At 38.6% G+C, this 24,251-nt stretch overlaps 2 protein-coding genes and 1 pseudogene across 2 annotated transcripts; 1 reads left to right on the forward strand and 2 right to left on the reverse strand.

The window, feature by feature from the left end:
* Positions 1 to 12,916: 12,916 nt before the first annotated feature.
* On the reverse strand, positions 12,917 to 13,864 carry LOC118554595 (olfactory receptor 6C2-like). The gene is given in 1 exon segment (XM_036122304.1): positions 12,917 to 13,864. A coding segment is annotated over 1 exon segment (948 nt).
* Positions 13,865 to 17,201: 3,337 nt separating this feature from the next.
* Positions 17,202 to 17,999, forward strand: LOC118524916 (large ribosomal subunit protein eL8 pseudogene; annotated as a pseudogene).
* A 4,922-nt stretch (positions 18,000 to 22,921) lies between these two features.
* Positions 22,922 to 23,860, reverse strand: LOC118524917 (olfactory receptor 6C2-like). The gene has a single exon (XM_036075352.1). The coding sequence runs from the start codon at positions 23,858 to 23,860 to the stop codon at positions 22,922 to 22,924; it is 939 nt and encodes a 312-aa protein (XP_035931245.1).
* Between the last annotated feature and the right edge of the window lie 391 nt (positions 23,861 to 24,251).

Consider the following 24,251-nt stretch of genomic DNA (forward strand, 5'->3'; position numbering starts at 1 on the left):
ACTGTAATTTTATTTTCATCTGTTTGTTTACTTTTGTTAGATATTAGAAAGGACAAATTCTGAAATATGACTACGTTCTTTTAACTTTTCCCCATGTTTTTGTTTTTGTTTATAACATAAGCCATGGATGCCTATTTCATAAACAGAAAATGAATATAAAGTATTAATATGGATTTATATTTAGAATGTTCCAAATTATGAGTCTTAGCAACCAAATGGGAATAGACTACCCTACCAAGAACTCTACAATGGATTCAAGGTAACAACAGCTTGAATATGAACTGGTCATGGTAGGGCCTCAACTTCAAAGGAACTGAAAACATTTTTTGGAAAGCTGAGCACTTGCACATAGCTTAGTAATATCCTAATGCACTACAGATTGTTCATTACCATTTGAGGTACAAGTGGAACATCATCTGGTGTGTTCACGTGATTTATATGTGGTATTGTTGAGTGGAATGATGCTTCTTGGGCATTTAAGAAACAAACTGTATTGGACTGGTTATGAGAGAAAATTTCCAGAACCACAGAAAATATTGAAGAGTGCATGGTATTCAGAATAAAAGATCTCATATGTAAAGCCATTGCTATTATGAATATCTGGGTTTCCTTGGTGGCTAAGCTAGAATTAGTGATGATTTTTAATTTATTACATAGTGTTGGGGAACACCATCAAAAAGACATGATCCTGGCAATTGACTGATGAGCTGAACCTGGTACTTGGAGGCTCCCTCCCCTATCCTTGGAATGTGGGTTCCACTTGCCTTTCCCGCTCCCAGGGGCTGCTCAAGAACGCCTTGACAGTGATGTGGTGTTGACAACACCCGCACCATATACGTGACTGAACCCAGTTAAGGCTTCTTTATGAACTCTTAAGATGCAGCGGGCAAGTGCAGGGATCAATTCGTCTTGCTGCCGCCCAAGACAGGCCTCGTATATAAGTTCCCTTTGCTTATTAAAACTACCACCTACCCACCTGAAGTGGCCTGCCTCTTTCTTCTGTCTCTCCCTGCCCTCTGAGTACGGGGGCCAGTTTCAGATTTCACCTGGGAAGCTCCCAAGAGGGCACAAACCAACACAAATTCATTGAGCTATCAACTGATATAGAAATGTTCTTAAATAGCCACATTTCAACCATTAAGTTCACCCAAATCCATGTTTCTACCAGAATCTATGATAAAGTGGAACACAATGCCATACAGTGGTCAAAAATACAGGCTTTAGTTCAAATCCCAGAGTCTCAACCTTCTACAAGAGTTGCCTTGGGATTGTTACTTGACCTCACTAAGGCTTACTTATCTCAAACTCTAAAATGTGGATAATAATTGTGTCTATCATATACGATAGTTTTGAGCATTAAATGTGATAATAAGTGTAAAACATTTTAAAAACCAACACTTAAGTGTTTCATAAGTGATACCCATTACAACAGTATGAACACTATCCTTCTCAAGAAACTGGGGCTTAATTAGTAAGAATAGATATTAAATTGATTGGTTTAATATAATGGGACTGTAAACATGTTGGCCATTCTACTTGAAATCCCTCTGCAGCAAGGCCAGCTTATTTACATCTCTTATGTCCAGTTGCATCCGTTGGTAGCCAAATCGATGAAGGTCTTATCCACACCTCACATAAAGCCAATCAGAACATTTGGCAGGAGATTATTAGAAATGACTACATCAACTCCATGTGCCCTGGAGATCTCTAAGTATACTGAGATAAGGAAGGAGGGTACTTGGTGTAAGTCAAAGTTTAAGAACACTAAGCAGGGCTTCACCCAGCCTTCATAATATAAGCATTTAGAAATTAATTTGGGAGGGAACATATCACCCTCTAAATGAGCTTGTCAAAAAAAAAAAAGACAGGTCATGCTGTTCTGAAACTGTTCACTAAACTGGCTTAATGCGAGCACATGCTTGGAATGTAATCCAAGTCATAGATAAGCAAAGGAATGAGTTTACTGATTCTGCAGCTGAGTCTTTGGAATGTTCAATTTCTAAATGTATGAGTTGGTGGGCTTTATCCCTCCTGTCATCATTGTAGACAAGAATCTAAAGAAGGGCACCTGGGTGGCTCAGTCAGGTGAGCATCCAACTCTTGGTTTCGGCCATGTCATGATCTCAGTGTCGTGAGATTGAGCCCTGCTTCGGGCTCTGCACTGAGCATGGAGTCGGCTTGGGATTCTCTCTCTCCCTCTCTCTTTGCCACGCCCTCACCCCGCTCTCGCATGCACACTCTCTCACTCTCTCTAAAATAAAATAAAAATAGGTGTGACTGGGTTGCCTAGTTGGCTAAGTAGCTGCCTTTCATTCAGTTCATGATCCCAGGGTCTTGGGATCGAGCCCCACATCAGGCTCCTTGCTCAGTGGAGAGTCTGCTTCTCCCCTGCCTGCCACTCCCCTTGCTTGTGCTTGCTCTCTCCCTCTCTCTCCCTCTCTCTCTCCCTGTCAAATAAATAAAATCTTTAAAAAAATAAAATTTAGGTGCCTGGGTGGCTCAGATGGTTAAGCGTCTGCCTTCAGCTCAGGTCATGATCCCAGGGTCCTGGGATCGAGTCCCGCATCGGGCTCCCTGCTCCTTGGGAGCCTGCTTTTCCCTCTGCTTCTCTCTCTCTCTCTCTCTCTGTCTCTCATGAATAAATAAATAAAATCTTTAATAAATAAATAAATAAATAAAAATAAATAAATAAAATTTAATTTTAATTTAATTTTAATTATTTTTTAAAAAGAATCAAAAGAAACACTGTTAGCTACTAGCATTCTCAGGATAACATTAAAGCTGTGCTAGAGTGAGGAGATAATAAAAACAAGTGCTGCCACACATTAGCACCGGTTCCTCTATCCTCTCTCCCTAAAACCCCAGAGATTATGGACTACGATGACAAATCTAAACAGGTAGTATTCTCCCAATGCTGCTCCTTGCAAAACGTTTAAAATAGAATTCATGGGGCGCCTGGGTGGCTCAGTTGGTTAAGCGCCTGACTTGATTTTGGCTCAGGTCATGATCTCAGGGTCGTGGAGCCTGCCTAAAATTCTCTCTCTCCTTCTTCCTCTGCCCCTCCCCTACCTTGGGCGTGTGCATACACACGCTCTTTCTCTCTCCTTCTCTCTCTCTCTCACAAATAAATTAAAAGAAAAGAAAATTCAAACGAAAAAAAGAGTATTTTTTTAAGATGGCAGGTTAGGTAGGAACAGTTCTATAATGACTTGGGCTGTCGGGCCTGAGGATCATCTTTGTCATTTCTTTAAATTATCCATAAAGTCACAAACCAGGGCTTAAGTTTCTGTTCATATGCATCACTAGACAGTAGAGCTAAAGCTATACAGAGGTCATGAGTTCAGAAGGCAAAATAACCACCCACCTTGGGAATATATATGCTGAGGGAGAGGGGCACAATTACACACTAGATAACATATGATGCAAAGAAGAATTACTGAAACAGAAACAGCAAGAATTTAAAATAAGTATAATTTGGGACACCTGGGTGGCTTAGTTGGGTAAGCATCTGCCTTTGGCTCAGATCATGATCTCAGAGGCCTGGGTTAGAGCCCAAGCCCCATGTCAGGTTCCCTGCTCAGCAAGGAGTCTGTTTCTCTGTTTCCCTCTGCCCCTCCCCCCACTCGTGCTCTCTCTTGCTCGTGCTCTCTCTCTCTCTTTCAAATAAATAAAATCTTTTAAAAAAAATACAATAAGCATAATTTCCTTAGAAAATATAAGAATGATATTGGCAAAATGAAGAACAAAACATTATAAAAATAACCAGGTAAAAATAGTGCTGAAAAATGCAATAAATGAAATAAAGAATAAAACAATGAGGCTAGTATTGGAGAGAGAAAACAAAAACAAAAATGGTGAACTAGATCAGCTCTGATGTGGTCTCCCATAAAGCAACAGAAAACAATAAAGAGATTAGAGAGATAAATAGGTAGTTAGATAAATAGGCACCAAAAGACAAGTACAGATACCAAAATAAAAATATATAATGAGAGTACAGGTAAAGAAAAGGTGGGGAGAGAGGAAATAATAATCTATGTCCTATTATAGAGAAGTATGGATATTTCTAAGTATGCTGAAATGGGATTGATAAGGAAAACATACACTCAGACATTTAAATGTGATAATAAAATAAACAGCTTCCCACACAAAGAACAAATTTGAAAACACTTAAAAGAAATACTCAAATAAGAGGATAAATAAACCCAGAAGGATGATGCAAATAATATTAAACATAAAAATGACAATATAATTTTATTAATCATATAAAGTATATTTTTATCTTTTTTTTTTTTTATTATGTTCAGTTATCCAGCCTATAGTGCATCATTAGTTTTTGATGTAGTGTTCAAAGATGCATTAGTTGTGTATAACACTGAGTGCCCAAGATCTATAAAGAACTTATCAAACTCAACACCTAAAAAACATTATCTTTTTAAAAAGTACAAGTCAAAGAATAAAAGAAAGAAAAGCTATATCCATAACCAGAACTAAAATTCTAGAAAACATGTACATGATGTATTGTGAAGGTAGACCAAAATAACATACAAAAAGATAATATATTTGTTGTGATCCAAAAAGAAATAGAAATGCAAATTCAGCAATATGGCAGGATACAAAATCAATGCACAGAAATCAATTGCTTTTCTATACACTAACAATGTAACCATAGAAAGAGAAATTAAGGAATCAATTCCATTCACAATTGCAGCAAAAACCATAAGATACCTAGGAATAAACCTAACTAAAGAGGTAAAGGATCTATACTCTAGAAACTACAGAACTTACGAAAGAAACTGAGGAAGACACAAAAAGATGGAAAAATATACCATGCTCATGGATTGGAAGAATAAACATTGTTAAAATGTCTATCCTCCCCAGAGCAATTTACACTTTCAATGCCATCCCTATTAAAATACCATTGGCAGTTTTGAAAGAGCTGGAACAAAAAATCCTAAAATTTGTATGGAACCAGAAAAGACCTGGAATCACCAAGGGAAGGATGAAAAAGAAAAACAAAGCTGGGGGCATCACGTTGCCTGACTTCAAGCTATATTACAAAGCTGTGATCACCAAGACAGCATGGTATTGGCACAAAAACAGACACATAGACCAATGGAACAGAAGAGAGACTCCAGAAACGGACCCTCAACTCTATGGTCAACTAATCTTCGACAAATCAGGAAAAAATATCCAGTGGAAAAAAGACAGTCTCTTCAATAAGTGGTGCTGGGAAAATTGGACAGCCACATATAGAAGAATGAAACTGGACCATTACCTTACACCATACACAAAGATAAACTCAAGATGGATGAAAGGCCTCAATATAAGACAGGAATCCATCAAAATCCTAGAGGAGAACTTAGGCAGTTACCTCTTCGACATCGGCCACAGTAACTTCTTTCAAGACACATCTCCAAAGGCAAGTGAAGCAAAAGCAAAAATGAACTTTTGGGACTTCATCAAGATAAAAAGCTTCTGCACAGCAAAGGAAACAGTCAACAAAACTAAGAGGCAGCTCAAGGAATGGGAGAAGATATTTACAAATGACATTACAGATAAAGGACAGAAATCCAAGATCTGTAAAGAACTTCTCAAATTCAACACTCAAAAAACTAATAACCCAGTCAAAAAATGGACAAAAGACATGAACAGGGGCACCTGGGTGGCTCAGTCGTTAAGCGTCTGCCTTTGGCTCAGGTCATGATCCCAGGGTCCTGGGATCGAGCCCCGCATCTGGCTCCCCGCTCTGCAGGAAGCCTGCTTCTCCCTCCCCCACTCCCCCTGCTTGTATTCCCTCTCTTGCTGTCTCTCTCTCTCTGTCAAATAAATAAAATCTTTAAAAAAAAAAAAAAAAAAAAAAAGACATGAACAGACACTTCTCCAAAGAAGACAATACAAATGGCTAACAGGCACATGAAAAAATGCTCCACATTACTTGCCATCAGGGAAATAAAATTCAAGACCATGATGAGATACCACCTTACACCAGTTAGAATGGCAAAAATTAACAAAACAGGAAACAACAAATATTGGCAAGGATGTGGAGAAAGGGGAACCCTCTTACACTGTTAGTGGGAATGCAAGCTGGTACATCCACTCTGGAAAACAGTATGGAGGTTCTTCAAGAAGTTCAAAATAGAACTACCCTATGGCCCAGCAATTGCACTACTAGGTATTTACCCCAAAGACACAGACATAGTGAAAAGGGGTACATGCACCCCCAATGTTCATAGCAGCAATATCCACAATAGCCAAACTGTGGAAGAAGCTGAGATGCCCTTCAACAGATGAATGGATAAAGATGTGGTACACATACACAATGGAATGTTACTCAGCCATCAGAAATGATGAATACCCACCATTTGCATCGACATGGATGGAACTGGAGTACTATGTTAAGTGAAGGAAGTCAAGCAGAGAAAGTCAATTATCATATGGCTTCACTCATATGTGGAACATAAGCAATAGCACGGAGGACCATAGGGGAACGGAGGGAAATCCAAAGGGGGAGAAATCAGAGAGGTAGATGAACCATGAGAGACTACGGACCCCATATCTGGGGATTTCAAAGGGGAGGAGAGTGGGGGGAGTGGGTAACAGGGTGATGGGTATTGAGGAGGGCACATGCTGTGATGAGCACTGGGTGTTATACTTAAATAATAATCATTGAACACTACATCAAAAACTAATTATGGGGGCGCCTAGGTGGCTCAGTCGGTTAAGCAGCTGCCTTCGGCTCAGGTCATGATCCCAGGGTCCTGGGATCGAGCCCCGCATCGGGCTCCCTGCTCAGCAGAGAGCCTGCTTCTCCCTCTCCCTCTGCTTGCCGCTCTGCCTACTTGTGCTCTCTCTTTCTCTCTGTTAAATAAATAAATAAAAATCTTAAAAAAAAAAATTAATTATGTACTATATAGCGGCTAACTGAACATAAAAAAAAAAAATTTTAAACCAAAGTTAAAAAAAAAAGAAATGTATATGTTTAAGAAATCAGTAGATGGAAATGAACACGGATGAATCTTAAAATATCCATGCTAAGAATGAAGTAGAATTTATAAATTTTAAATCAACAAACTAAGAAGTATCCCTCCATCCTTCCAATGAAAGACAGGAAATAGTTAAAAAGTAATAACAAAATAAATGGAATAAGAACAAGATGGCAGAAATCAGTCTTACTATAATAGTAATTACAAAAAGAATACATCAGTGAATCCCATAATAAAAAAGACACAGATCCTCAAATTGGATTACAAATAAAAATAAATAAATCCAGCAATGTGCTGTATATAAGAGACACACTTAAAGCAATAGGATATTAAAAGGTTGAAAATAAAAAGAATGAGTGACATCATCTACATGGCAGAATAGGTTTTCTACCATCTTCCCCCCAAAGAATATCAATTTTGAAAATCACCACAGAAAAGAGTACATTTGTGGAAGTCTGAAAGTCCAGTGGAGAAATGCCAGCCAACTATTGGAGGAAAAAAAAAATCTGAGATTGAATGCATTGAAGAGAGGAAGAGGAATAGTTCCACTTTGCCCATATCATCCCTCCCCCAAAGCTGGCACAGCTCAATGCCAAAAGAGACCTTGTAGGCCCATGATTTTTCACATGGGGGAAAGTAGGACTGCTAGAACGAGCACCCAGCTCCCCTATGTGTGTGGGAATTGCCAGAGCGGCACATTTCTTTCTCATCCCATCCAGAATACTGAGTCATAAACTGCATGACTGGGGGTCAGTGAACAGCAGGGAGAACAGCAACCAGGGCTCAGAATGGAACATATGGGAGCAATATGGATTCTACTAACCACTTTGAGGACTCCATCAGGAAGCCCACCCTGGAGAGCTGGGGATGCCTCTCCTGCAGATCCCCTCAACTGATCCACAGGCACCCCCAAATGTTTCACAAGCTTCAACCACACACCTTCGCACTTTGTGGCCAGCTCCCAGTGCATGCCCCTGACAGTGGTATTAGCCTTTGCAAATCGCTAATCAGCACATGCAGAAATCTGGCTTGACCTTACAGGATGAGGACAAAGGACACAAGCTTGGAGGGGAGGAAAAAAACTGCCAACCAAGAATACTTCATCCAGCAAAGCCGTCCTTCAGAAATGAAGCAGAGATAAGGACATTACCTTATAGCAAGACTGAATCATGAAGAAATAGAAAACATGAACAGACCAATAATTAGTAAGGAGATTGAATTGGTAATCAAAACTTTCCCAACAGGGGTGCCTGGGTGGCTCAGTTGGTTAAGCGACTGCCTTCGGCTCAGGTCATGATCCTGGAGTCCCTGGATCGAGTCCCGCATCAGGCTCCCTGCTCGGCAGGGAGTCTGCTTCTCCCTCTGACCCTTCCGACCCTCTCCCCTCTCATGCTCTCTCTCTCTCAGTCTTTCTCTCTCAAATAAATAAATAAAATCTTAAAAAAAAAAAAAAACTTTCCCAACAAAGATATGCTAAATTTAAGGACAAATCATAATTAAGTGATGTGTCATCAGATAAATTATAAAGTGGTGGTAAAACTAAAATAAGCAGGAAGAGAGTAGACAAAAATACCTGTAATATTAATTATAAGATTGTTATTTTTTTAATATTTTATTTATTAATTTGAGAGAGAGTAAGGGGGAGAGAGAGAGAGAGAGCGTGAGTGGGATAGAGGGTCCGGGAGAGAGAGAGAGAGAGAGAGAGAGAAGCAGACTCCCCGCTGAGCAGAGAGCCCGATGCGGGACTCCATCCTAGGACCCTGGGATCATGACCTGAGCCGAAGGCAGACGCTTAACTGATTGAGCCACCCAGGTGCCCCTAGACTATCTGCTATTCTACCAAGAATATAAATTTTACTTTAATGTATTCTGGTAACTATGAGTAAGAATTAAAAACAGGACTATAGTTCTACAGAAAAAGCTAGAGGTTAATATTAAAGTTTGAGAAAATTGCTTAAAAATAAGACATTTTAATCAAAATGCAAAATTTCCTCCCTATTTGTATTCTAAAGCAGTTGTTTGCTTGAATGTAACCAATGTATGAAATGGGGTTAGAGATAAAGTGTTATTTTGGCACTATATTTTTATAGAAGCCAATATTTCCTACCACATACCCGTAAGGAAAAACCTTGACTTCATTGATCACAATGAATAAATGACAGGTAAACACTCCCCAAATAACAACAAATGAACAAACAAAAAAAGACCAACTGGCTGAGTGTAGGGCAGCCTATGAAATCATTTGGATGATTTTCTTAAGCACTCCTTATTTTACTAGCTCTTTAATCAATACAGTAATTTCTTTCTCCCCTCCTGTCCTTCACTAACTTACATTAACTACACAGCTGTACCAAAGAGGCTCATGAGGCTCCCAGTGTGTGCACTTATCCCAACACCACTGTCCTACTGGTGGGGCAGTTTCTCATTGGGAACATCTCATCCAAGCAGTAGAAATATTGTACATACTTAGGACATCTAGTTCCAAAATACATTCAGCAGTATCAGTTACAACTACTTGGATATATGAAATGTTCATCAAATATTTTGACTATCAGCCTATTGCTGGATGGCTTAATGACAAAATATACAAATGTCAACTGCAGATGGTCTGAAATGTCAACAAAATGACAGTTCAATTTCAAGGGTGAGGCAATTGTTGACTGATTATCCTAAATCATGCAACTTCACTTCTACCACACTCTCACAATCTAAAGCAAGTCATAGGTCCAGCCAAGTTAAAGGGGAGAAGAAATTACATCCCTGGATGGAGAAACTGACATTGAAGAATTTGAAACAGTCTTTAATCCACCACTGCCATGAATCAGAAAATGCTCTAAGCTAAAAAATAACTACATACAATCAGCTCACCCTTCAATATTTCTATCTTTTCCAGAATCTTGGCCTTCTGATCCTCATGGTTTCCGCAGCAATCTGATGACTTTAATCCAGTAATTGGGTCTTTATTTGGCTTTTTTAGTTGTTCTGTGAACAATTACTCAGAGGCAGAAATCTATCAATAATTGTTAAAGTTTATATTTAAATATCTCTCTGTACTGCTGGGGGTTTTGCCAGTTGTTTTTATCATTATTTTAATACATTTAGGTAGGAAGGAACAAGGAATATTATCATATTCTTATATTATATTCCAACTCCTGACCTCACTCCACATCTACCAACTGGTCCTTGGCATTCAATTATAAGCAAGAGCACTCCCTTCTCTTCAACTTAGAATTGCTCCATTGATTGCTTATACGTATGGACTCATGAACTTCTAGTTTTCAACAGCTTATAACTCATTGCTGTACTTAATAATTATGGTGCTCAAACTGTCCCACATTTTGTCTCTTTGGATAAATGCTTGTTCACTCTCTCTGCCAATTTTTTAATCAGATTTCTTTTCTATTCAGATGTATAAGTTCCTCAAATATTTTCAGCCATCCCTTCTGGGAGAGGAATAGTAATACCACAGTCTGAGCAGATGAGACTGAGTCTTCTGAGTTCAAACAACTGGACATCATCTATATAATGAAAACTTGGGACATCAGAGGGCAGACACACCATAAATCTTGACCCACCCACTGCTTGCAAATGGAGTTTGTCCCATTAGCACCTCTCTACTTATGACAGGGCACTACACAATGCAGTGTCTTTGACACTTTATGAGCATACACAGGACAAGAAGGAACACATCAATTTCATTATGCATACAATAATGAAAGTTACAATGAATGTACACTGAATCAGTGAGAGGCTTCATGCATAGGGTCACTTTAACCTTTTTTCTTACTGTGAGTATTGCCTAAATTTTATCAGTTGATTTCAGGCACTCTTTCTCTCTAAAACAGACCAAGGTTTTTAGCACTTGTGCATTATGGTTTATAACAGCTGCTAGAAAGTCATGGCATCCCCAGCTGGGAGCTCAGAAAGTACAGCAGACAGGAAAGCATACCCAGGGAGCCAGGAGATGGCCAGACAGGCAGAGAGGCTTTCTCTTCTTTGGCTTTTCTCCCCAGGGTCAGTGCCACCTCTTCCACTACACATCTCTCAGTGTCAGGAAAGCCCTGGAACTCAGGGGCTCTTTCTTTTTGCCCTTACACATGCCATCATGGCTTTGCCCCACATGACTGAGAATGTTCTGCCAACCTTCCCCCAATGCTTCCTTCCCCCAAAGGACTGGGTAGGGTGAAACTTGGTTCCTTGTATCAAGCAGATCTATAAAAATGTCTACCTCTCCTCTTCCCCAAAGTTTCCCAGCATACTTGGCCTTTTTATTTAAAGCAGCTGAGGTCAAGAAAGAAAAATCCTTCATTGACAGTAAACAGCCTTTCACCCAGTGGTGGCCTGGAATGTGCTTAGTCTTCACCTACTGACGATATCAGCCTTCCAGTGACTTGGAACACTCATAATCCCTGAAAACAGAGGATAGATCTCTACACAATGGAGAGATGGTAATGAAGAAAAAGTAGCTACACTTGTGGTAAGCATAACATAACATATAGAGATGCTGAATCACTACACCGTATACCTGAAATTAATATAATGTTGTGTGTCAACTACACTCAAACAAAAAAAAAATTTTAATAAAAAATAAAAGGGTAACCCTTTTCCTGCACCCTATTTCAGTTAAAAACTGCTGTGTAACTAGTCACCCCAAATTTTAACGTCTTAAAACATAAATTTATTATTGTTCATGATTCTAGAGGTTGACTGGGATCAGGTGGGTGGTTCTCACTTGGTTCCGTCATTTAGTTGTAATCAGATAGTAACTGGCATTGGAATGATAAGAAGGTTGGTGTGGACTGTTTATCCAAGATGGCTTCTTCAGTCATGTGTCTGATGCCACAGCTGGAATGGCTGGAAGAGATGGGCTGACCAGGCATCTCTCTATGGTCTCTCCATGGGGCTAGCTTAGGCTTCTTCACTGCATGGCAATATCAAGGTATTCAAACTTTTCACATGGCATCTGGATTCCCCCAGGGCATGTGTTTCAAAAAAAGAAGGTGGAAGTTGTAAAGCTCATCTCTTGAGTCATGCAACTTCCCTTATACCACATTCTCATGATCAAAAGCAAGTTACTGACCCACCCAAATTAAAAAAGAGAGAAAGGAATTTATATCCTGTAATGGAGAAAATGACATTGATCCCCCATAAATGATGTAATCCACCACAGCCATGAATCTGAAAATGCCTCTAAGGGCAAAATTAACTACATATAATCAGTTCAAGCTTCAAAAGTTCTACCGTTTGCAGAGTCTTTGTCCTCTGATCTTCATTATTTCACCAGCAATTTGATGCTTTAAGCCAATGCTTTTGGTGTTGTACCTGGCTTTCCTGGGAGTTCTTAGAACAATCATTGGTGGAGGAAGAAATCTATCAATAAACTCTAGCAACTAGAAAATTACACTTCTTTGTACTGTTGGGGTTTTGCCAGTTGTTTTGTTATCATCTTTAATAATTCACAAAGAAAAGGAAAGGGAATATAATTATATTCCTAATTTTGTAAACATTCACATACTGTTTATTTTGAGACAGTATTGACAAGCCTGAAGTGAAGATAAAGGCTGCTTTACATCCTGAAAATCAGTGTAGTTATCCCCTTGAAAAGGGAAGACACTTCAAAACAGATTGCACTGCAAGGAGGGGAAAGCAGTAACATGTCCGGAATAGTTTTGACATGAAAAACTAATGACTAATGAACATTAGAGACAACTCAAGTAGAGTTGACTGAATTTCAGGTTAGGAGGAGATATAATTGGTTGCAGAGGAGTAAAGAAATGCCCATTTCATGATACTGGGTCTTTCGGCATTCTTTATTAGATGTTCTTCCAAACCTTCTTTAATGTCCGTCAAAACTTGCCATTCTCAACAGCTTCAATTTCCATCCATATTCTAATGATATATCATTTAATTTGCGTTCCCAGTATGCTGTTCTACTATCTCTTTGAATGAAATACCAATCTTTTGAGAATGTCATGAAAAGACTGCTTTACTTGTTTATTTCTCAGGGTATAAATGAAGGGGTTCAACATAGGGGCAACAGATATAGCGAGCAGAGAAATTGCCTTATTAATGGCCACTTCATCCTTAACCGAAGGTTTGACATACATAAAAATGCAGCTGCCACAAGTGATGGAAACCACAATCATGTGGGAAGAACAGGTGGAAAAGGCTTTTTTCCTTTGCTGGACAGAGGGTAATCTTAGAATTGTCCTAATGATGTATATGTATGACAGAACTATACACACAAGGGTCATAATGAAGGTCAACACAGCACAGACTATGACCAGCTGCTCTATGAACCAAGTATCTGAACATGAATTCTTCAGTATCGGAGAAGAATCACAATAGAAATGGTCAATAACAGAGTCACAGAATTCCAGATGGAGACTCAAACCAAGGAGTGGAAGGATAATCAATAAGCCAGATACCCAACAACAAAGGATGAGATTCCTACAGACTCTGCTGTCCATGATGGTCACGTAATGCAGGGGTTTGCAGATGGCCACGTAGCGATCGTAGGACATCACAGCCAAGAGAAAAAAATCTGTAGCTCCGAAGAGGACAATAAAAAAGATTTGGATGAAGCAAGCCTTGATGGTGACGGTTCTGTCCCCACTTTATATGATGTACAGGTATGGGGGGACACAGGCAGTTGTGAATGAGATTTCTAAGAAAGAGAAATTCTGAAGAAAAAAATACATGGCTATTTTTAAATGAGAATCCATGAAGATGAGAGAAATTATGATCAGATTTCCAATTACACTTAATATATATGTGATAAACAGAAAGATAAAAACCAAAATCTCTAGCTGTGGGTCATTTGTCAAACTCAGTAAGATGAACGTTGTTACTGCTGAATGGTTTCTCGTCACTGGCTTCATACCACTGCCCAATCTTCACATAAAAGTCACCGAAATTGGATCTGAGGAGCAATGTCAAAATATGACAGGATCAATAGTGACTATAAACAACAATTAAACCTAGTCACATGCTGCGCCTTGTATAACCAGAAAACTGGTCTTTCATTAGATGATGACCTCAGCCCCACTGAATGTACCACAGTGAAGCAAACCTAGTTTGTCCGGTTTCAAATCCTATTGTTTGTCATCTACTACATGAACTATCTTGGACAAGTCATTTAACCGATCTGTGCTCCCAATTTTCTCCTCTGTAAGATGGGGTAATGATAATACTACATCTTAGAGTTACTATGAGGTCTAAATGAGATAAACCAGGTACATGCTTATAACAGTACTAAGGAAATAATAAGTACTGTACAGATATTATTTTTTTTATTTTCTGAAGCCAATCTCTGATCACATCAAGAAGACATTTAGCTCTTCAGGTAGCAGCTCTCCCTCTGTTTTTCACATCATTAATTTCTTCCCCTTTTCTAGATTAGTATCAACAGCACACAGATATGCTCTGGTATGCCCTTATATAATTTCTTTAAATCCTTCCCATTAGGGAGTGACACTTCCACCATATACTTTTAATATAGTTTCATAGAGTTGTCGTATAGTTTTGCCTCTTGGAAACTTTTTAATATGAATACTCAAAATCAACTTAAGTCAATGAAGACAGGAAGGAGGACCTACAAATGAAAGCTGAATTGGAAAAAAATCAACCAATTTTCATCTCAAATGAATACCATAACATCAGTGGGGGAAAAAAGAAAGGACTAATGCAAGTTCTGATGAACACATTATCTAACTCTATCCTCTCATTCTTGGTCTGAAAGGAGGATAGGAAGAAATGTGAACAAATCCTGAACTCTTTTTAGTACACTTACTTGTTCTTTCTAGTAGTATGGATGAAACTATGCTGAAACTATTCTAGATTTATTATAGGACTGAGTAATGAGAACATGTTGATTGTCAGAGCTTTTGACAAGAAATTAGAAAGATACAAATATGGATTGGGGAAAGACAAGAAAGAATCCTAAATGGATGGACTGGAATGGGAGGTTTCAGCGTAAATTCATAATTCTGAAAATATGTATATAAAGATATATATACATTTTTATATATGCTCATGTGTATGTGTGTGTGTATGTTTGTATTATACATGTATATGCTTGCTTGTATTTTTTAGCCCACTATGTGCATCAGATATTCACGTGTTTGGTACTATTCTTAATTCTGCAAGTTTTCTATAAACTTGAAATTATTTCCAAATAAAATGTTAAAATTAAAGATAACTCCTCACACCGTCTATTACTATTCATTTATCACCTGAAAGGGAGGGAAGGATAAATACACACACACACACACACACACACAGAGTTGACCCTTGAAAAACACAGAGGTTAGAAGCACCAACACCCTGCACAGTCAAAAATCTGTGTATAACTTTGACTTCCCAAAAATTTAACTACTGATAAACTACTGTTGACCAGAAGCCTTACCAATAGCAGCCAATTGACACATTTTTGCATATTGTATGTATTATATACTGTACTGTTACAATAAAGTAAGCTAGAGAAAAATGTTTAAGAAAATCATAAGGAAGAGAAAATACAATTACAGTATTCTACTGTGTTTATCAAAAAAGAAAAAACATCTCCACATAAATGGACCCACACAGTTCAAGTCTGTGTTAAGGGGCAACCGCAGCATTTTTTCACATTTACATTTCTAATCCAACAAAAGCTCACCAGCACCAGCGTACTAGACAAAACCCCCACATCTCTCTCCGAACTGATTTCTCTGTTTACCCTCTTGCCCCCTCTCAACTACACTTTCCTTCATGGCAGCTGGAGGGACTTTTTTTAAATGTTCATTAGTCCATGTCCCTCCCTAACTTAAAATGCAACAATAGCTTCCTATCACCCATAGAACAAAGCCTATGATGGCTACTAGTCATCTCCTATAATCCCCAATGTCTTTGACTACATCCTGGTTATCCGGCTTTCTCTCTGATCTTCAAGGCAGCCCTACTTTGGCTTCTGCACATGCTGAGCCATCTGCCTACATTGTTCTTCTCCTGTCAGCACTCTCCCGGACACATCTTGTCACTGTGGGTTCAATTCAAATGGCATCTACTTCTAGGACTTACCCCTGACCACCAAATTTGGTGAGACTTCCCACCATCTGTTCACTCTAATTTCTTCCTAATAATAAACACATTCCAAAATTATCTGTCTTCCCCTCCCTTAAAGCCAACTATATATAAGTGCCATCTTATATTCTCCTTTATACCCAGCACTAAATATAGTTAGTGTCTGTCACAGAGTTTTGCATGACAAATTTTGATGAATTTACCCTTTCACAACCGGAATCATTTAAACAGATATATTAAATATAAATAAAGAAATGAATCTCTCCGGTGGATTTTTCACATTAGTGAAAAGGATGAGGATGTATTTTGGAGAACATGGGCAAAAGACAGTCTTTCATGAGAAGCTTTTTGCCAACATCTATTAAATTATATTTTTAATGGATTATTCATATACACTCTGATGAAGAGGAAAAATGACTATATGTTCCAGATTTTTCCTCCATATTATTGATGTTCTCCTTCTTAATACAATTTATACCTAGTCAGTATATCTATCAATGTGTTAAGAAGACCAAAGGCCAACTAACACAGTCACTCAGGGTCTGGGCAAGAGCAACATAATTGTTGTTCTGAAATGCCTAATTGATTACATGATCTATTCAACTCTTTGCTACCTTCATTCAATGTTCTAGGTCTCTGCTATCTAATACAGTAGCCATTAGCCACATATGAATTACTACTTTTTTTAGCATTCAAGTGGCCTGGATACTTTTTTTTTTTTTTTACTAGTTTCAGAAGTAGAATTTAGTGATTTATCACTTGCATATAACACCCAGCGCTCATTACATCAAGTGCCCTCCTTAATGCCCATCACCCAATTATCCCTTCCCCCCACCCACCGCCCCTCCAGCAACCCTCAGTTTGTTTCCTAGAGTTCAGCGTCTCTTATGGTTTGCCTCCCTCTCAATTTTCATCTTATTTTATTTTTCCTTCCCTTCCCCTGTGCTCATCTGTTTTGTTTCTTAAATTCCACATATGACTGAAATCATATGGTATTTGTCTTTCTCTGACTGACAAATTTCGCTTAGCATAATACCCTCTAGTTCCATCCACATCATTGCAAATGGCAATATTACATTCTTTTTGATTAGCCACATGTGAGTTATTATTGAACACTTAAAATGTGGCTGGTCTGGCTCCCTCCTTCAGCCATCCAAGATGCCAAAAGGAAAGAAGGCGAAGGGAAAGAAGATGGACCCAGCCCCTGCTATCATGAAGAAACAGGAGGCCAAGAGGTGGTCAATCCCCCATTTGAGAAAAGGCCCAAGAATTCTGGCATCAGACAGGACATCTAGCCCAAAAGGGACTTCACCTGCTTTGTCAAATGCTCCCACTACACCCTACTGCAGCGGCAAAGGGCTATTCTCTATAAACACCTAAAAGTACCTCCTGTGATTAACCAATTCACTCAGGTCTTAGACCGGCAAACAGCTATTCAACTGCTTAAGCTGGCCCACAAATACAGACCAGAGACAAAGCAAGAGAAGAAGCAGAGATGGTTGGCTTGGGCTGAGAAGAAAGCTGCCAGCAAAGGGGATGTCCCCACTAAGAGGTCGCCTCTCCTTCAAGCTGGTGTTAATACTGTCACCACCTTGGTGGAAAACAAGAAGGTTCAGATGGTAGTGATTGCACATGCTGTGGATCCCATTGAGCTGGCTGTCTTCCTACCTGCCCTGTGTCATAGATGGGGGGTTCTCTACTGCATTATCAAGAGAGAGGCCACGCTGGAGCATCTGGTCCACAGGAAGACCTGCACCACTGTCACCTTCATACAAGTTAACTGAGAAGACAAAGGAGCTCTGGCTAAGCAGGTGGAAGCTATCAGGACCAATGACTGACAGATATGATGAAATCCACTGTCACTGGGGAGGCAACATCCTGGGTCCAAAGTCCGTGGCTCACATTGCCAAGTTGGAAAAGGCATAGGCTAAAGAACTGGACACCAAATTGGGCTGAGTGGATGCTGTTGAATTTTCTGTACATAAAAGTAATAAAAGGTTATCTTTCAAAACAAAAAATGTGACTGGTCTGGATGAGATATGCAGCAACTATAAAATACACATAATATTTAGAAGACTTAATAAGAAAACTTAATATAAAATATCTCATTAATAATTTTATTATGGATACACACTGAAATGATAATATTCTGCATATATTGAGATAGAGAAAATATATAATTAAAAATAATTTTGCTTATTTCTTACACTTTTGTAAAAGGTACTATTGGAAAATTTTGAATTGCAAATGTTGCTTACATTGTATTTATATTGGCTAAAGTTGTTATAATATTTCATGTCCTCTCCCATTAGAAAATTAAAAAAGGACCCCACAAGACCCAATTATTTTGGTGTCTAAATAGCTTTCTCTGGTTTTTTATTATTCCCAACAAATATCCCTAAAATGTATGTTTCCTGCATTAAGGATATGAAGCGTCCTTTACCTTTGTGAAATGAGTGAGTAGTATCAGTTCCCACTAAGTAGAGTTCCCCAGTATAATGCCAACGTTGCAGATATTATAAAAAAGAGAGGTGGGGAGAGACATTAACCTGGGTTTATGAGACAGATCACTGGCAGATAGGTGATATTGGTGCTAAAATAGGAGATTTTTTTAATTGAATCTTTACCATTGATAATTGAGATAAATGGAATAGATACATAGAGAGACACTTGATAGAAGAAATACAGAGACAAAGTGAGAGTTTTGTAGACACCTGGAGACTTGTTTCTGTATGCCAATCAAACCACTGTACCTGGGAAGCTATCAATTTAATGATACATTAAATGAGTCCTGCCCATATTGTCGATCTGATGAAGATTCATTTGCTCCATAAAGAATCTCAAAAATTCTCTTAATAAAATATCAAAAATAAAGTTTGAAAGAAGTATTTTAGGGGAGGCTGACTGGCTCAGTCAGTAGAGCATGCAACTCTTGATCTCAGGGTCCTGAGTTCAAGCCCCACGTTGGGCGTGGAACTTACTTTTTAAAATGTTAAAAAAAAAAGGAGGGGGGCTTCTGGGTGGCTCAGATGGTTAGGTGTCTGCCTTTGGCTCATGATCAGCTCAGGTCATGATCTCCAGGTCCTGGGATCGGGCTCCCAGCTCAGCAGGGAGCCTTTTTCTCCCTCTGCCTCTCCCCCCTGCTTGTGTGCTCTCTCTCGCTCACTCTTTCTCTCTCAAATGAATAAATAAAATCTTTTTAAAAATGTGAAAAAAGAAGTATTTTATTTCCTCTCCCAGATTAAAATATGCAGTGAAACATAATTATATAGAGAAAGCAAAAATATCCTCTCCATCAGTTACAAATACAAAGGTACCTGACTAGCAAAAGATCCAGTACTTACCTTTGACATTCTTCATTGTTTCACTTGGAAGCTGTACCTCAAGTGACATAAGTGAACCTCCAACTTAACAATATACCAGTAGGAGCATCTAAGTGCATTTCTAGGCCCTTAGGAACCCATACTCACTGTGAATATACACATGGTTGCTGGGTTACAAGATATACCATCCTATTTTTAAATGAGGAACTATTTCTGTTCACTCTGAGTAATGAAAGGGAAGATAACTAAGTTCAAGAAGTAAAGGGAAGTTAAGAGGCCTCTTTAAGTCTTCAAAAATGGGTGTTCTCATTTTCTATGGGGGCAAACAGATTTTTAAATTAAAGACCCTCCTTATTACCTTCTTCAAATATGGTGCACAGAAAAAAAACTCAATAAAAAGGTCCCTGGGGGCCCTGAATCAAAAGCCTCTGATGAATCTAAAATATAATTTATTTTGGCAAAAAAATCTCAACCCAAGCACCAATGGGGTTAATATCCTTGGAGAGAAAAAGATGTAATAAGAGCAACCAACTCAATCCAGGCATAGAAAAATAAGATTCTAATTACAAATCAGAACCTTTTCTTCATCATTTATTCACATGTGGTTTAAGCAGTGCAATGAGTTAGGCAATAAAATTACACACACATGCATATTTAATATAGAAAAATTCAAAAGTAGATATGAAATGTTAAAAAAAATCATAGAATCTCTAATACCCAAAAATAAACATTATTATTTTGGTGTTTGCCCTTCAAAACGTTATCCATGTTCTTATACATACATATATTTTAAGTATAATATTACACAGCATTTTAACTTACATTTTTACCTTAAAATGTACAGTAAATATCTTTCTTTTTTTAAGATTTCTTTTTTGGCGAGAGAGAGAGCATGAGCAGGGGGAGGGACAGAGGGAGAAGCAGGCTCCCTGCTAAGCAAGGAGCCCAATGCAGGACTCAATCCCAGGACCCTGGGATCATGACCTGAGCCGAAGGCTGATGCTTAACCGACTGAACCACCCAGGTGCCCAGTAAATATCTTTCTATTTCAAAAAAAAAAAGAGGTACATAGGCCAGTATTTTTTATTTCACTATGGTCTTTGCTATAGATTTTCCTTACTCATGCTAAGAAAGTACCTTTCTATTCCCAATTTCCTAAGATTTTTTTAATAATTAATGCATGGATATTGATTTTCACCAATGCCCATTCTATATCTATGGAGATCATTACATGTTTCTCTTTTAATTCAGTGAAAGTGCTGAAAAATAAATAGATTTTTCTAATATTAAACCAACTCACATTTCTGAGATGAATACACTTTGGTTGAACTATATTATACTTTTAATACATTACTGATTTGGTTTACTGATATTTTCTTCAAGATTCCTGCACCTGTGTTTTGAGTGAGAATCCTCTGTAATTTCCTATTCTTCATAGTCCTTGTCAGGTTTGGGTATTAATGTTACAGTGTATTGAGGATACATCTGTTCCCTGGAAGAGCTTGTGTGGTAATTTTAAATGATTGGTAGAATTGTTATTTCAACCATACAGGCTGGGAGTGTTTTGTGATATTTTTGACCACTTATTCATTCCTTTAATGATTACAAGATAATTTTTCCATTTTTAAATCAGTGTTAAGAGCGTCGTAGGCCCCAGGTCTCAGAGATATAAAACAGGGATCCGATATGAGCCCTCAGACCTCAGGCTGGGGAAGGAAGAGGAGGGTAGGGCTGCGGGGTTACCACACTGCTGAGCTGGGAGCAGAGACGTGCGTGCGCAGCTGAGGAGCAGGGAGAGAGGCGTGTCTCACAGATCCCTCCAAAGCCGTGCATCGAGTGCCTTGCAGGAGAGGGGCTGTGGACAACGGGACCGAATCAGTGCTGATAACCTTCAGAAAGGAGACCAAACCCAGATGCAGGTTCTTGCTTAAAGAGACAGCTTTCCTCCTCTGGAAAAGCACAGGAAGACAAGGAGGGGAGCAAAGCCAGCGGACGGCTCCACCTCCTACACTCCAGGCTCGTATTTTTTATCCATTATGTTCACATCTAAGCTTTGGGGCTTTTTTAAGTTTTTAATTAACACTTTTTGGATATATTGTACATACAGAATGGGAAAAAAAAACCTCAAAATTCTACAGCTTGAAGACTTTTCATTCAGGCCTCTCCAGTGTCCAATATGGTTTCTCTCGCCTTGCAAGACCACCAAGAGATCTGCTGTTTCCCTGACAAAGCACTTACCCTGGACCCTATTTTTGAATACCTATTGCTGTATAACATATCACTCCAAGTTTCAGTGGGTAAAACAACTTTTTATCACTTGCACTTCTAGGAGTGGACAGGGGACAGCTGGGTGGTTCATTTAGTTGTTATCAGTGGTGAGTGGATTTGGAATTATGTGAAGGCTCATCAAAGCTGATGTCCAAGATGGCTTCTTCATCAGATGTCACCAAAGCTAAGATGGCTGAACGAGATGGGGGCTGAGCAAGTATTGCTCTCTATGCGGCCTCTCTGCAAGTATCTCTCTCCTCACTGCATGGTAATCTCAGGGTATTCGAACTCCTCACCTAACACCTGGGTTCCCCAAAGCATCTGTTCCAAAAAAGAAGATGGAAGCTAGAGGTCTCCAAAGACCTAATTTCTGAAGTGATATAAATTCACTTCTACCACATTTTCATGGTCAAAATCAAGTCATAAAGATAGTCAAGATTAAAGGACAGAGGAAAGAAACTGTTACTTTCCAGATCAGAAAATATAAAAAACTTGCAACCAGAGTCATGAATCTGAAAATGCCCTCAAGAGCTAAAGCAGCTACTTACAATTAGTTCATCCTTCCACAGTTCTGCCCTTTGCATAATCTCAGCCCCTCTGGTCCTCATTGTTTCAGCCACAATCTGATGTTATTAAGTCAATGATTTTTGTGTTTTACCTGGCTTTAGTAGTTGGTTTTGGAACAATTACTCAGAAGAGAAAGCCTATCAATTATCATTAAAGACTATTTGGTTATGTTTTTGTTTATGTAATGATTTTTTGCAGATGTTTTAGTAAGTTCAGATTAGAAGAGGCAAGGATGATTATTAGAATTTTGTTCAAATCCACATGTTTATTGTGAGGCAGCATTAACAAAGCAGAGCTGAAAGTGGAGGGAACTTACATTTCCAAATCAATGTTCTTATCCTCTTTAAAAGAAAAAATACTTTGAAAGAGGCAGTGTTGCAAGGAGGGGAAAGCAGTGACATGGATGGAATAGATTCAACACACAAGACTAATGACTAATGTATACCTAACAAGACTAAAAAGAGCAGATTGAAATCTAGATTAGGAAGACACAGAAGTTCCAGAAAAGTTAGAAGTATCCATCTGCATAATGCTGGGGCCTATCAGAATTTTTCCTTAGACTTTCTTCTCAATTTTCTTTATTGTTCCTCATTATTATGAGAACTACACAACACCCATTCCACCTATATGCTGAACTGATATATTGTTTGTAATATATGATTTCATATTGATATAAGATAAATTGTTTTTTGTTTTAATTTAAATTCCCAATATGACAATCTAATATTTCTGTGAAAGAAATGCAAGTCTTTTAAGGATGTCATGGAAAGATTGCTTTACTTGTTTATTTCTCAGGGTATAAATGAAGGGGTTCAGCAAAGGGGCAACAGATATAGCGAGCAGAGAAACTGCCTTATTAATGGCCACTTCATCCTTAGCTGAAGGTTTGATATACATAAATATGCAGCTGCCATAGGTGATGGAAACTACAATCATGTGGGAAGAACAGGTGGAAAAGGCTTTTTTCCTTTGCTGGACAGAGGGTAATCTTAGAATTGTCCTAGTGATGTATATGTATGACAGAACTATACACACAAGGGTCATAATGAAGGTCAACACAGCACAGACTATAACCAGCTGCTCTATGAACCAAGTATCTGAACATGAATTCTTCAGTATCGGAGAAGCATCACAGACAAAATGGTCAATAACAGAGTCACAGAATTCCAGATGGAGGGTCAAACCAAGGGGTGGAAGGACAATCAATAAGCCAAATACCCAACAACAGAGGATGAGATTCCTGCAGACTCTACTGTTCATGATGGTCACATAATGCAGGGGTTTGCAGATGGCCACGTAGCGGTCGTAGGACATCACAGCCAAGAGAAAAAAATCTGTAGCTCCGAAGAGGACAATAAAAAAGATTTGGATGAAGCAAGCCTTGATGGTGATGGTTCTGTCCCCACTTGATATGATGTACAAGTATGGAGGGACACAGGCAGTTGTGAATGAGATTTCTAAGAAAGAGAAATTCTGAAGAAAAAAATACATGGCTATTTTTAAATGAGAATCCATGAAGATGAGAGAAATTATGATCAGATTCCCAATTACACTTAATATATATGTGATAAACAGAAAGATAAAAACCAAAATCTCTAGCTGTGGGTCATTTGTCAAACCCAGTATGATAAACGTTGTTACTGCTGAATGGTTTCTCATCACTGACTTCATACTTTTGCCCAATCTTCACATAAAAGTCACCAAAATTGGATCTGAGGAGCAATGTCAAAATATGACAGGATCAGACAATGTCTACCAATACCAAGCAAATCAAGTTACATGCATTTCCCTCTGTAACTTGATAATCAGGTTTTAATGAGTAATTCTCTCAACTCTACTGAAATACACTACCGGGAAGCTCAGCTTACGGGCAGTTTTCTTGAAAATTACTGCTACTGCCATTGTTTTTAAATATTCCAGTGTCTCCCAATTCACAGCACTTGTTTCCAATTCAATTTTTAAGCCCATGCTTTGGTTGAGAATTCCCCTATTAGGTCAGGAATTGAGCACTTTTGAGCTATACTTTGATGGGTCATAGGGTCTCTTTAAT

Source organism: Halichoerus grypus, chromosome 6 (genome assembly GCF_964656455.1).
Source record: "Halichoerus grypus chromosome 6, mHalGry1.hap1.1, whole genome shotgun sequence".
Lineage (NCBI taxonomy): Eukaryota > Metazoa > Chordata > Mammalia > Carnivora > Phocidae > Halichoerus > Halichoerus grypus.